The 12,500-nt window shown below is 52.6% G+C and overlaps 1 protein-coding gene across 1 annotated transcript in view; it reads left to right on the top strand.

Moving 5' to 3' along the window:
• The window catches only part of LOC116958547 (uncharacterized), a 60,746-nt gene that overhangs the window by 19,720 nt on the left and 28,526 nt on the right, over nt 1-12,500 (top strand). Inside the window, exon 4 of the mRNA XM_032981203.2 lies at nt 5,621-5,820. Within this exon, the coding sequence (XP_032837094.1) occupies nt 5,621-5,820 (200 nt within the window). The remainder of the gene's footprint in view (nt 1-5,620; nt 5,821-12,500) is intronic.

The raw sequence follows: 12,500 nt of genomic DNA, 5'->3' as shown, positions 1-12,500 counted from the left end.
TACCTCCCGTAGCCACCAGTCCCTTCACACTCACAGCTGACTCCCCCTGTCACTACCTCCCGTGGCCACCAGTCCCTTCACACTCACAGCTGACTCCCCCGTTATTACCTCCCGTGGCCACCAGTCCCTTCACACTCACAGCTGACTCCCCTGTCATTAAATCCTCGTGACCACCAGTCCCTTCACACTCACAGCTGACTCCCCCTGTCAGTACCTCTCGTGACCACCAGTCCCTTCACACTCACAGCTGACTCCCCCTGTCATTACCTCCCGTGGCCACCAGTCCCTTCACACCTACAGCTGACTCCCCCTGTCATTACCTCTCATGACCACCAGTCCCTTCACACTCACAGCTGACTCCCCTGTCATTACCTCCCGTGACCACCAGTCCCTTCACACTCACAGCTGACTCCCCTGTCATTACCTCCCGTGGCCACCAGTCCCTTCACACTCACAGCTGACTCCCCCTGTCACTTCCTCCCGTGACCACCAGTCCCTTCACACTCACAGCTGACTCCCCTGTCATTACCTCTCATGACCACCAGTCCCTTCACACTCACAGCTGACTCCCCTGTCATTACCTCCCGTGGCCACCAGTCCCTTCACACTCACAGCTGACTCCCCCTGTCATTACCTCCAGTGGCCACCAGTCCCTTCACACTCACAGCTGACTCCCCTGTCATTACCTCCCGTAGCCACCAGTCCCTTCAGACTCACAGCTGACTCCCCTGTCATTACCTCCCATGGCCACCAGTCCACTCACACTCACAGCTGACTCACCCTGTCATTGCCTCTCGTGGCCACCAGTCCCTTCACACTCACAGCTGACTGCCCTGTCATTACCTCCCGTGGCCACCAGTCCCTTCACACTCACAGCTGACTCCCCTGTCATTACCTCCCATAGCCACCAGTCCCTTCACACTCACAGCTGACTCCCCTGTCATTACCGCCCGTGGCCACCAGTCCCTTCACACTCACAGCTGACTCCCCCTGTCACTACCTCCAGTGGCCACCAGTCCCTTCACACTCACAGCTGACTCCCCTGTCATTACCTCCCGTAGCCACCAGTCCCTTCAGACTCACAGCTGACTCCCCCTGTCAGTACCTCTCGTGACCACCAGTCCCTTCACACTCACAGCTGACTCCCCTGTCATTACCTCCCGTGACCACCAGTCCCTTCACACTCACAGCTGACTCCCCTGTCATTAAATCCTCGTGACCACCAGTCCCTTCACACTCACAGCTGACTCCCCCTGTCAGTACCTCTCGTGACCACCAGTCCCTTCACACTCACAGCTGACTCCCCCTGTCATTACCTCCCGTGGCCACCAGTCCCTTCACACCTACAGCTGACTCCCCCTGTCATTACCTCTCATGACCACCAGTCCCTTCACACTCACAGCTGACTCCCCTGTCATTACCTCCCGTGACCACCAGTCCCTTCACACTCACAGCTGACTCCCCTGTCATTACCTCCCGTGGCCACCAGTCCCTTCACACTCACAGCTGACTCCCCCTGTCACTTCCTCCCGTGACCACCAGTCCCTTCACACTCACAGCTGACTCCCCTGTCATTACCTCTCATGACCACCAGTCCCTTCACACTCACAGCTGACTCCCCTGTCATTACCTCCCGTGGCCACCAGTCCCTTCACACTCACAGCTGACTCCCCCTGTCATTACCTCCCGTGACCACCAGTCCCTTCACACTCACAGCTGACTCCCCTGTCATTACCTCCCGTAGCCACCAGTCCCTTCAGACTCACAGCTGACTCCCCTGTCATTACCTCCAATGGCCACCAGTCCACTCACACTCACAGCTGACTCACCCTGTCATTGCCTCTCGTGGCCACCAGTCCCTTCACACTCACAGCTGACTGCCCTGTCATTACCTCCCGTGGCCACCAGTCCCTTCACACTCACACCTGACTCCCCCTGTCACTTCCTCCCGTGACCACCAGTCCCTTCACACTCACAGCTGACTCCCCTGTCATTACCTCTCATGACCACCAGTCCCTTCACACTCACAGCTGACTCCCCTGTCATTACCTCCCGTGGCCACCAGTCCCTTCACACTCACAGCTGACTCCCCCTGTCATTACCTCCAGTGGCCACCAGTCCCTTCACACTCACAGCTGACTCCCCTGTCATTACCTCCCGTAGCCACCAGTCCCTTCAGACTCACAGCTGACTCCCCTGTCATTACCTCCCATGGCCACCAGTCCACTCACACTCACAGCTGACTCACCCTGTCATTGCCTCTCGTGGCCACCAGTCCCTTCACACTCACAGCTGACTGCCCTGTCATTACCTCCCGTGGCCACCAGTCCCTTCACACTCACAGCTGACTCCCCTGTCATTACCTCCCATAGCCACCAGTCCCTTCACACTCACAGCTGACTCCCCTGTCATTACCGCCCGTGGCCACCAGTCCCTTCACACTCACAGCTGACTCCCCCTGTCACTACCTCCAGTGGCCACCAGTCCCTTCACACTCACAGCTGACTCCCCTGTCATTACCTCCCGTAGCCACCAGTCCCTTCAGACTCACAGCTGACTCCCCTGTCATTACCTCCAATGGCCACCAGTCCACTCACACTCACAGCTGACTCACCCTGTCATTGCCTCTCGTGGCCACCAGTCCCTTCACACTCACAGCTGACTGCCCTGTCATTACCTCCCGTGGCCACCAGTCCCTTCACACTCACACCTGACTCCCCTGTCATTACCTTCCGTGGCCACCAGTCCCTTCACACTCACACCTGACTCCCCTGTCACTACCTTCCCTTGCCACCAGTCCCTTCACACTCACAGCTGACTCCCCTGTCATTACCTCCCGTAGCCACCAGTCCCTTCACACTCACAGCTGACTCCCCCTGTCACTACCTCCCGTGGCCACCAGTCCCTTCACACTCACAGCTGACTCCCCCGTCATTACCTCCCGTGGCCACCAGTCCCTTCACACTCACAGCTGACTCCCCTGTCATTAAATCCTCGTGACCACCAGTCCCTTCACACTCACAGCTGACTCCCCCTGTCAGTACCTCTCGTGACCACCAGTCCCTTCACACTCACAGCTGACTCCCCCTGTCATTACCTCCCGTGGCCACCAGTCCCTTCACACCTACAGCTGACTCCCCCTGTCATTACCTCTCGTGACCACCAGTCCCTTCACACTCACAGCTGACTCCCCTGTCATTACCTCCCGTGACCACCAGTCCCTTCACACTCACAGCTGACTCCCCTGTCATTAAATCCTCGTGACCACCAGTCCCTTCACACTCACAGCTGACTCCCCCTGTCAGTACCTCTCGTGACCACCAGTCCCTTCACACTCACAGCTGACTCCCCCTGTCATTACCTCCCGTGGCCACCAGTCCCTTCACACCTACAGCTGACTCCCCCTGTCATTACCTCTCATGACCACCAGTCCCTTCACACTCACAGCTGACTCCCCTGTCATTACCTCCCGTGACCACCAGTCCCTTCACACTCACAGCTGACTCCCCTGTCATTACCTCTCATGACCACCAGTCCCTTCACACTCACAGCTGACTCCCCCTGTCATTACCTCTCATGACCACCAGTCCCTTCACACTCACAGCTGACTCCCCTGTCATTACCTCCCGTGGCCACCAGTCCCTTCACACTCACAGCTGACTCCCCCTGTCACTTCCTCCCGTGACCACCAGTCCCTTCACACCTACAGCTGACTCCCCTGTCATTACCTCTCATGACCACCAGTCCCTTCACACTCACAGCTGACTCCCCCTGTCATTACCTCCCGTGACCACCAGTCCCTTCACACTCACAGCTGACTCCCCTGTCATTACCTCTCGTGACCACCAGTCCCTTCACACTCACAGCTGACTCCCCTGTCATTACCTCCCGTGGCCACCAGTCCCTTCACACTCACAGCTGACTCCCCTGTCATTACCTCCCGTGACCACCAGTCCCTTCACACTCACAGCTGACTCCCCTGTCACTTCCTCCCGTGGCCACCAGTCCCTTCACACTCACAGCTGACTCCCCCTGTCATTACCTCCCGTGACCACCAGTCCCTTCACACTCACAGCTGACTCCCCTGTCATTACCTCCCGTGGCCACCAGTCCCTTCACACTCACAGCTGACTCCCCTGTCATTACCTCCCGTGGCCACCAGTCCCTTCACACCTACAGCTGACTCCCCCTGTCATTACCTCCCACGGCCACCAGTCCCTTCACACTCACAGCTGACTCCCCTGTCATTACCTCCTCTGGCCACCAGTCCCTTCACACTCACAGCTGACTCCCCTGTCATTACCTCCCGTGGCCACCAGTCCCTTCACACTCACAGCTGACTCCCCTGTCATTACCTCACGTGGCCACCAGTCCCTTCACACTCACAGCTGACTCCCCTGTCATTACCTACCATAGCCACCAGTCCCTTCACACTCACAGCTGACTCCCCTGTCATTACCTCCTCTGGCCACCAGTCCCTTCACACTCACAGCTGACTCCCCCTGTCATTACCTCCCGTAGCCACCAGTCCCTTCACACTCACAGCTGACTCCCCTGTCATTACCTCACGTGACCACCAGTCCCTTCACACTCACAGCTGACTCCCCTGTCATTACCTCCTCTGGCCACCAGTCCCTTCACACTCACAGCTGACTCCCCCTGTCATTACCTCCCGTAGCCACCAGTCCCTTCACACTCACAGCTGACTCCCCTGTCATTACCTCCCGTGGCCACCAGTCCCTTCACACTCACAGCTGACTCCCCTGTCATTACCTCCTCTGGCCACCAGTCCCTTCACACTCACAGCTGACTCCCCCTGTCATTACCTCCCGTGGCCACCAGTCCCTTCACACCTACAGCTGACTCCCCTGTCATTACCTCCTCTGGCCACCAGTCCCTTCACACTCACAGCTGACTCCCCTGTCATTACCTCCCGTGGCCACCAGTCCCTTCACACTCACAGCTGACTCCCCCTGTCACTTCCTCCCGTGACCACCAGTCCCTTCACACTCACAGCTGACTCCCCTGTCATTACCTCTCATGACCACCAGTCCCTTCACACTCACAGCTGACTCCCCCTGTCATTACCTCCCGTGGCCACCAGTCCCTTCACACTCACAGCTGACTCCCCCTGTCATTACCTCCCGTGGCCACCAGTCCCTTCACACCTACAGCTGACTCCCCTGTCATTACCTCCCGTGACCACCAGTCCCTTCACACTCACAGCTGACTCCCCCTGTCATTACCTCCCGTAGCCACCAGTCCCTTCACACTCACAGCTGACTCCCCCTGTCATTACCTCCCGTGACCACCAGTCCCTTCACACTCACAGCTGACTCCCCCTGTCATTACCTCTCATGACCACCAGTCCCTTCACACTCACAGCTGACTCCCCCTGTCATTACCTCCCACGGCCACCAGTCCCTTCACACTCACAGCTGACTCCCCTGTCATTACCTCCCGTGACCACCAGAGTCTCACTACCCAGTGTCTCACCACCCCCTACCACCACCACCACTCCCACCACCTCCACCACCACCCTCACCCTCACCACCACCACCCCCCCCACTACTCCCCCCACCACCACCCCCCCACCACCACCCCCACCCACCCCCCCCAGGTGCCACGCCGGTGTGTGGGAGCCCACCCCCATGTGCTGCTCCCGGCCGCCCTCCACGGTGGCCCACGGCCGCGTGGCCGTGGACCGCGACCGCCTCGTGGCCCTGCTCACCTGTGACGAGGGCTTCGAGCCGGCCAAGGCCGCCCAGGCCGCCTGCCGCTCGGGGGCCTTCGACGTCAAAGCGTTCGCCTGCAAGGAGCGTGAGTCACTCTCAACACACTAACACACACACACTAACACACACACTAACACACTACCACTCTAACACACACACTAACACACTAACACTCTAACACACACACACACACTAACACTAACACACACTAACACACACTAACACACACTAACACACTAACACACACACACTAACACACACTAACACACACTAACACACACTAACACACTAACACACACTAACACACTAACACACACTTACACACACACTAACACACACACACTAACACACACTAACACACACTAACACACACACTAACACACACACACTAACACACACACTAACACACACACACACTAACACACACACACTAACACACACATACACTAACACACACACTAACACACACACACACTAACACACTCTAACACACACACACTAACACTAACACACACTAACACACACTAACACACACACTAACACACACTAACACACACACTCACACACTAACACACACACTAACACACACACACACACTAACACACACACTAACACACACACACACTAACACACACACTAACACACACACTAACACACTAACACACACACTAACACACACACTAACACACACACTAACACACACACACACTAACACACACACTAACACACACACTAACACTAACACACACACTAACACTAACACACACTTACACACACACACTAACACACACACACTAACACACACACACTAACACACACACACTAACACACACTAACACACACTAACACACACTAACACACACACTAACACACACACACACTAACACACACACTAACACACACACTAACACACACACACTAACACACACACTAACACACACACTAACACACACACTAACACACACACTAACACTAACACACACACTAACACTAACACACACTTACACACACACTAACACACACACACTAACACACACACACTAACACACACACTAACACACACACACTAACACACACTAACACACACTAACACACACACTAACACACACACTAACACACAAACACACACACTAACACACACACTAACACACACACACTAACACACACTAACACACACACTAACACACACACTAACACTAACACATTGACACACACTAACAAACACACTAACACGTGTGTGTGTGTGTTAGTGTGTGTGTGTGTAGTAGTGTATAGTGTAGTAGTCACTCTCACCACACACACACACGTGTATACACACACTAACACACACACACACAAACACTAGTGTGTGTATACACGTGTGTGTGTGTAGTAGTGTGTAGTGTGTGTGTGTAGTGTAGTAGTGTAGTAGTCACTCTCAACACACACACACACACTAACACACACACACACTAACACTAGTGTATATACACGTGTGTGTGTGTAGTAGTGTATAGTGTAGTGTAGTAGTCACTCTCAACACACACACACACACGTGTGTGTGTGTAGTAGTGTGTAGTAGTGTGTAGTAGTCACTCTCAACACACACACTAACACACACACTAACACTAGTGTGTGCATACACGTGTGTGTGTGTAGTAGTGTGTAGTGTTAGTGTGTAGTGTAGTAGTCACTCTCAACACATACACACACACTAGTGTGTGTGTAGTGTAGTGTGTAGTAGTCACTCTCAACACACACACTAACACTAGTGTATATACACGTGTGTTAGTGTGTAGTAGTGTGTAGTAGTCACTCTCACCATACACACACACCAGTGTGTATATACACGTGTTGTAGTGTTAGTGTGTAGTAGTGTGTAGTAGTCACTCTCACCACACACACACACTAACACACACGTGTGTTAGTGTGTGTGTGTGTGGTGTAGTGTGTAGTAGTCACTCTCAACACACTACACTACACACACACACGTGTGTGTGTGTGTGTAGTGTTAGTGTGTAGTGTGTAGTAGTCCCTCTCAACACACACACTAACACACACACACTGTGTGTATATACACGTGTTGTAGTGTTAGTGTGTAGTGTGTGTGTGTAGTAGTCACTCTCACCACACACACACACTAACACTACAACACACTGTGTGTGTTGTAGTGTTAGTTCGTAGTGTTAGTGTGTTGTGTAGTGTGTAGTAGTCACTCTGACCACACACACACACTTACACACACACACACACTAACACACACACACACACGAGTGTGTATATACACGTGTTGTAGTGTTAGTGTGTAGTGTGTGTGTGTAGTGTATATATACACGTGTTGTGTAGTGTGTAGTGTAGTGTGTAGTAGTCACTCTCACCACACACACACATGTGTGTGTGTAGTAGTGTGTAGTGTTAGTGTGTGTTGTAGTGTGTAGTAGTCACTCTCACCACACACACTACTACACACACTGTGTGTAGTAGTGTGTGTGTGTAGTAGTGTGTAGTAGTCACTCTCAACACACACACACACTAACACTAGTGTGTATATATATACACGTGTGTGTGTGTGGTGTGTAGTAGTGTATAGTGTAGTGTAGTAGTCACTCTCAACACACACACACACGTGTATAGTGTAGTGTGTAGTAGTCACTCTCACCACACACACACACCAGTGTGTATATACACGTGTTGTAGTGTTAGCGTGTAGTGTAGTGTGTAGTAGTCACTCTCACCACACACACACTAACACTACAACACACTGTGTGTAGTAGTGTTAGTGTGTAGTAGTGTTAGTGTCTAGTAGTCACTCTCACCAGACACACACACACACACTACTACACACACTACTACACACTTATATACACGTGTGTAGTGTGTGTGTGTAGTAGTGTAGTGTGTAGAAGTGTGTAGTAGTCACTCTCACCACACACACTACTTCACACACTGTGTGTAGTAGTGTTAGTGTGTAGTAGTGTGTAGTAGTCACTCTCAACACACACACACACTAACACTAGTGTGTATATATATACACGTGTGTGTGTGGTGTGTAGTAGTGTATAGTGTAGTGTAGTAGTCACTCTCACCACACACACACACCAGTGTGTATATACACGTGTTGTAGTGTTAGTGTGTAGTGTAGTGTGTAGTAGTCACTCTCACCACACACACACTAACACTACAACACACTGTGTGTAGTAGTGTTAGTGTGTAGTAGTGTTAGTGTGTAGTAGTCACTCTCACCAGACACACACACACACTACTAGACACACTACTACAGACTTATATACACGTGTGTAGTGTGTGTGTGTAGTAGTGTAGTGTGTAGTAGTGTGTAGTAGTCACTCTCACCAGACACACACACACTACTACACAACACGTGTGTGTGTAGTGTTAGTGTGTAGTAGTGTTAGTGTGTAGTGTAGTGTGTAGTAGTCACTCTCACCAGCCACACACACACTACTACACACACTTATATACACGTGTTAGTGTGTAGTAGTAACTCTCACCAGCCACACACACACACACTTATATAAACGTGTGGTGTGGTGTTAGTGTGTAGTGTGGTGAATAGTAGTGTTAGTGTGTAGTGTAGTGTGTAGTGTATAGTAGTCACTCTCACCAGCCACACACACACTACACACGTGTATATATATACACGTGTGTAGTGTGGTAGTGTGTAGTGTAGTGTGTAGTAGTGTAGTGTGTAGTAGTCCCTCTCACCAGCCACACACACACCACACCACTTGTGTATATATATACGTGTGTAGTGTAGTGTATAGTATAGTGTAGTGTATAGTGTAGTGTATAGTAGTGTGTAGTAGTGTAGTTTATAGTAGTGTGTAGTGTAGTGTGTAGTGTAGTGTAGTGTGTAGTGTAGTGTATAGTGTAGTGTGTAGTGTGTTGTTTAGTAGTGTAGTGTGCAGTGTATAGTGTAGTGTGTAGTGTAGTGTGTAGTAGTGTAGTGGAGTGTATAGTGTAGTGTGCAGTGTGTAGTGTAGTGTATAGTGTGTCATAGTGTAGTGTGTAGTAGTAGTGTGGCAAAACAACCCCCTACCTCCTCGCGGTGCCGGACGGGCAACTCTGTCGTGGACAGTGCTGTGGGGGGAGGTCCAATTTTGATTGGCTCCTCCCCTCATGGCATATGTGTCCACCACAGGGGCTAAACGGGGGCTCTGGATGGGTGCGAGGGGCTGGTAACCCCTCCACCTTCAATTAATTACCACTAAACCACGAGATAAACTGAAATATGTAACTAATAAGCATGTGCCGGAGGCCCCGGGGGGCCAGGCGTCTATGACGTCTCCTGGCCAAACCCCAATTGGCAGAGCCAGGAGATTGAATCTCTACCCTCGGGGCTCCTCCAGAAACAACGAAAAACCACTACGGGTGGCCACGTGGAATGTTCGAACGCTCACTGCGGAGGAGAGGCTGCCACTCCTCTGTCGGGAGCTGGACCGGTACCGCCTGGATCTATGTGGCATTCAGGAGGTCCGGTGGACCGGCTCTGGCTCCTGCCACCATGAGGGGTGGACAGTCCTTTACTCGGGGCAGCAGACTGCCAAACAACAGGGTGTGGCTCGTCTTTAGAACAAAAGAATGAAGGGGGCATGGGAGCGTGGCGGTGAGGTGTGGGAAGCTGTAAGCCTCAGGCTACTTTGGGCTCGCCATCCCATCAACCGGAGGCGAGGAATGGTGGTCGTGGTTACTTATGCCCCCACCGAAGATGAACATCCGTGGAGGGATGCAGGCAGAGCCGATGAGTCAGATGCCTTCTATGACCTCCTGTCACAGGAGCTGGCTAAAGTGGCCCCTCGGGAAAGAGTCATCTTGTTGGGTGACTTCAATGCCCGAGTTGGTCATGATACTGGCAGCTGGTCTGGAGTGATTGGAGGGCATGGGCCAGATCAGCTCAATAACAACGGTAGGAGGCTGCTAGATTTTTGTGCAGCCCATGGGCTTGTAATTACCAACACGCTGTTCCGGCATCGGCGCATCCACACAACATCATGGATGCATGCCCGGTCCAAGAAAGAACATCTGCTGGACTACATAGTGACGGACCAGCAAATGCGAGCCCATGTCCTTGACACCAGGACCTACCGTGGAGCTGATCTGCCCTCTGACCATCGACTAGTCATCTGTAAGATGCGCCTGCCATTCTTCCACTCCAGTGGTGGGTGTACACCCAGGACCCCATTCCAACCTAAAGTGGCCTGGTCTCAGTTATCTGAAGAAAGTTGCAAGCGAGAGTTTCATCATCACTTGCGGCTGGGATTGGCATCATTCCCGACTCCTCCTGATGTCGAGAGTAAATGGGCGAGGTTTAGGACTGTGACTCATGCAGTTGCAATGGCTGCTTTGGTACGCGGTCCAGACCTCCCCAGAGACCCTGGCTGACAGAGGAGGTGTTCAGGATGGTTGAGAAAAAGCGACAGGCCCAAAGTCATCGGCTACAGAATCCCACGTCAGAGAATGAGGAGGCTTACCACAGCCTTCGCTCGGAGGTTCGGAGAGCTGTGAGGCGCTGCAAGGATGGGTGGTGGTCGCGGGTTGCTGAGGAGATGGAGTCTGCCTCACTGGGCGTGATCACAAATCTCTATTTAACTCCATCAAAAAAGTAATCTCCAGCGCCACACCTATTACCATCATTAGGGGAAAAAACGGTGACCCAATCTCCGACCCCCAGGAACAGGTTTGCAGATTTGCTGAGCATTTCTGTGAGGTCCTGGGGGAGGGAAAATCCCTGAGCCAGGAAAACATTGTGGCACAAAGTGAGGATGACCCTGCTGAGGCTGCGGTGCCTCAAATATTGGAAGAAGTCACCACCTGTGAGTGGCTGGCTGAGGTGCCATCTGTTGAGGAAGTACTGATGGCGATCCGGAGTCTGAGACCAGGAAAGGCAGCGGGCAGAGATGATCTCCCAAGCGAAATGCTGAGGGAGGGCAGCGTTTGTGCACAGACTGCCCTATATGACATCATAACAACAGTCTGGACCACTGGATGGGTTCCACAGGATTGGAAGGATGCCCTGGTGGTCCCCCGTTTTAAGAAGGGGGACCGCACAGACTGTAACAACTACAGGGGCATCTCACTCCTCAGTGTGCCGGGAAAGGTCCTGGCATGGATTATTCAACATCGCCTTGCCAGGCACGCTGAGGAGAGGCTTGTGGAGCCCCAATGTGGTTTCAGGAAAGGGTGGTCCTGCACAGATGCCATATTTTCTGTCCGTCTGCTACAGCAGAGGTGTAGGGAATTCCAACAAGACCTACATCTCTGCTTTATTGACCTGGTCAAGGCCTATGATACCATCAGTAGGCCTGGGCTCTGGGTTGTTCTTCGTGCTATTGGAGTACCTGACCCTCTGCTCACCATCATTAAGGACCTTCATGATGGTGAGAGGGCCCGGGTAAAACTACGTGGCCGGGAGTCAGAGCCATTCCCTGTACACAATGGGGTGCGACAGGGATGTCTTCTGGCTCCTACATTATTTAACATTTATTTTGACCACGTAGTTCGTGAAGCCTTCAATAGCTGTACCGGGGGAATCTCCATATGGTACAGATATAATGGGAGGCTGATCGATGCCCGGGTGCGGTCAAGGGATGGCTCCCTATTGCTCAACCACGTTATGTATGCTGATGATTTGGTAATAGCTGCTCATTCAGAGGAGGAGTTGGAGACGCTGCTGCTGAGACTGGAGCGTGCCACTAAGAGGTGGGGCCTTACTATCAGCCCCACCAAAACTAAGCACCTGCCTGGGTATTTTGTACCATCGGACACTCC

Source organism: Petromyzon marinus, chromosome 79, assembly GCF_048934315.1.
Source record: "Petromyzon marinus isolate PM22_M1 ecotype Great Lakes invasive population chromosome 79, UKy_Petmar_22M1.pri1.0, whole genome shotgun sequence".
NCBI lineage: Eukaryota > Metazoa > Chordata > Hyperoartia > Petromyzontiformes > Petromyzontidae > Petromyzon > Petromyzon marinus.
This window is presented reverse-complemented; position numbering and strand designations above follow the sequence as displayed.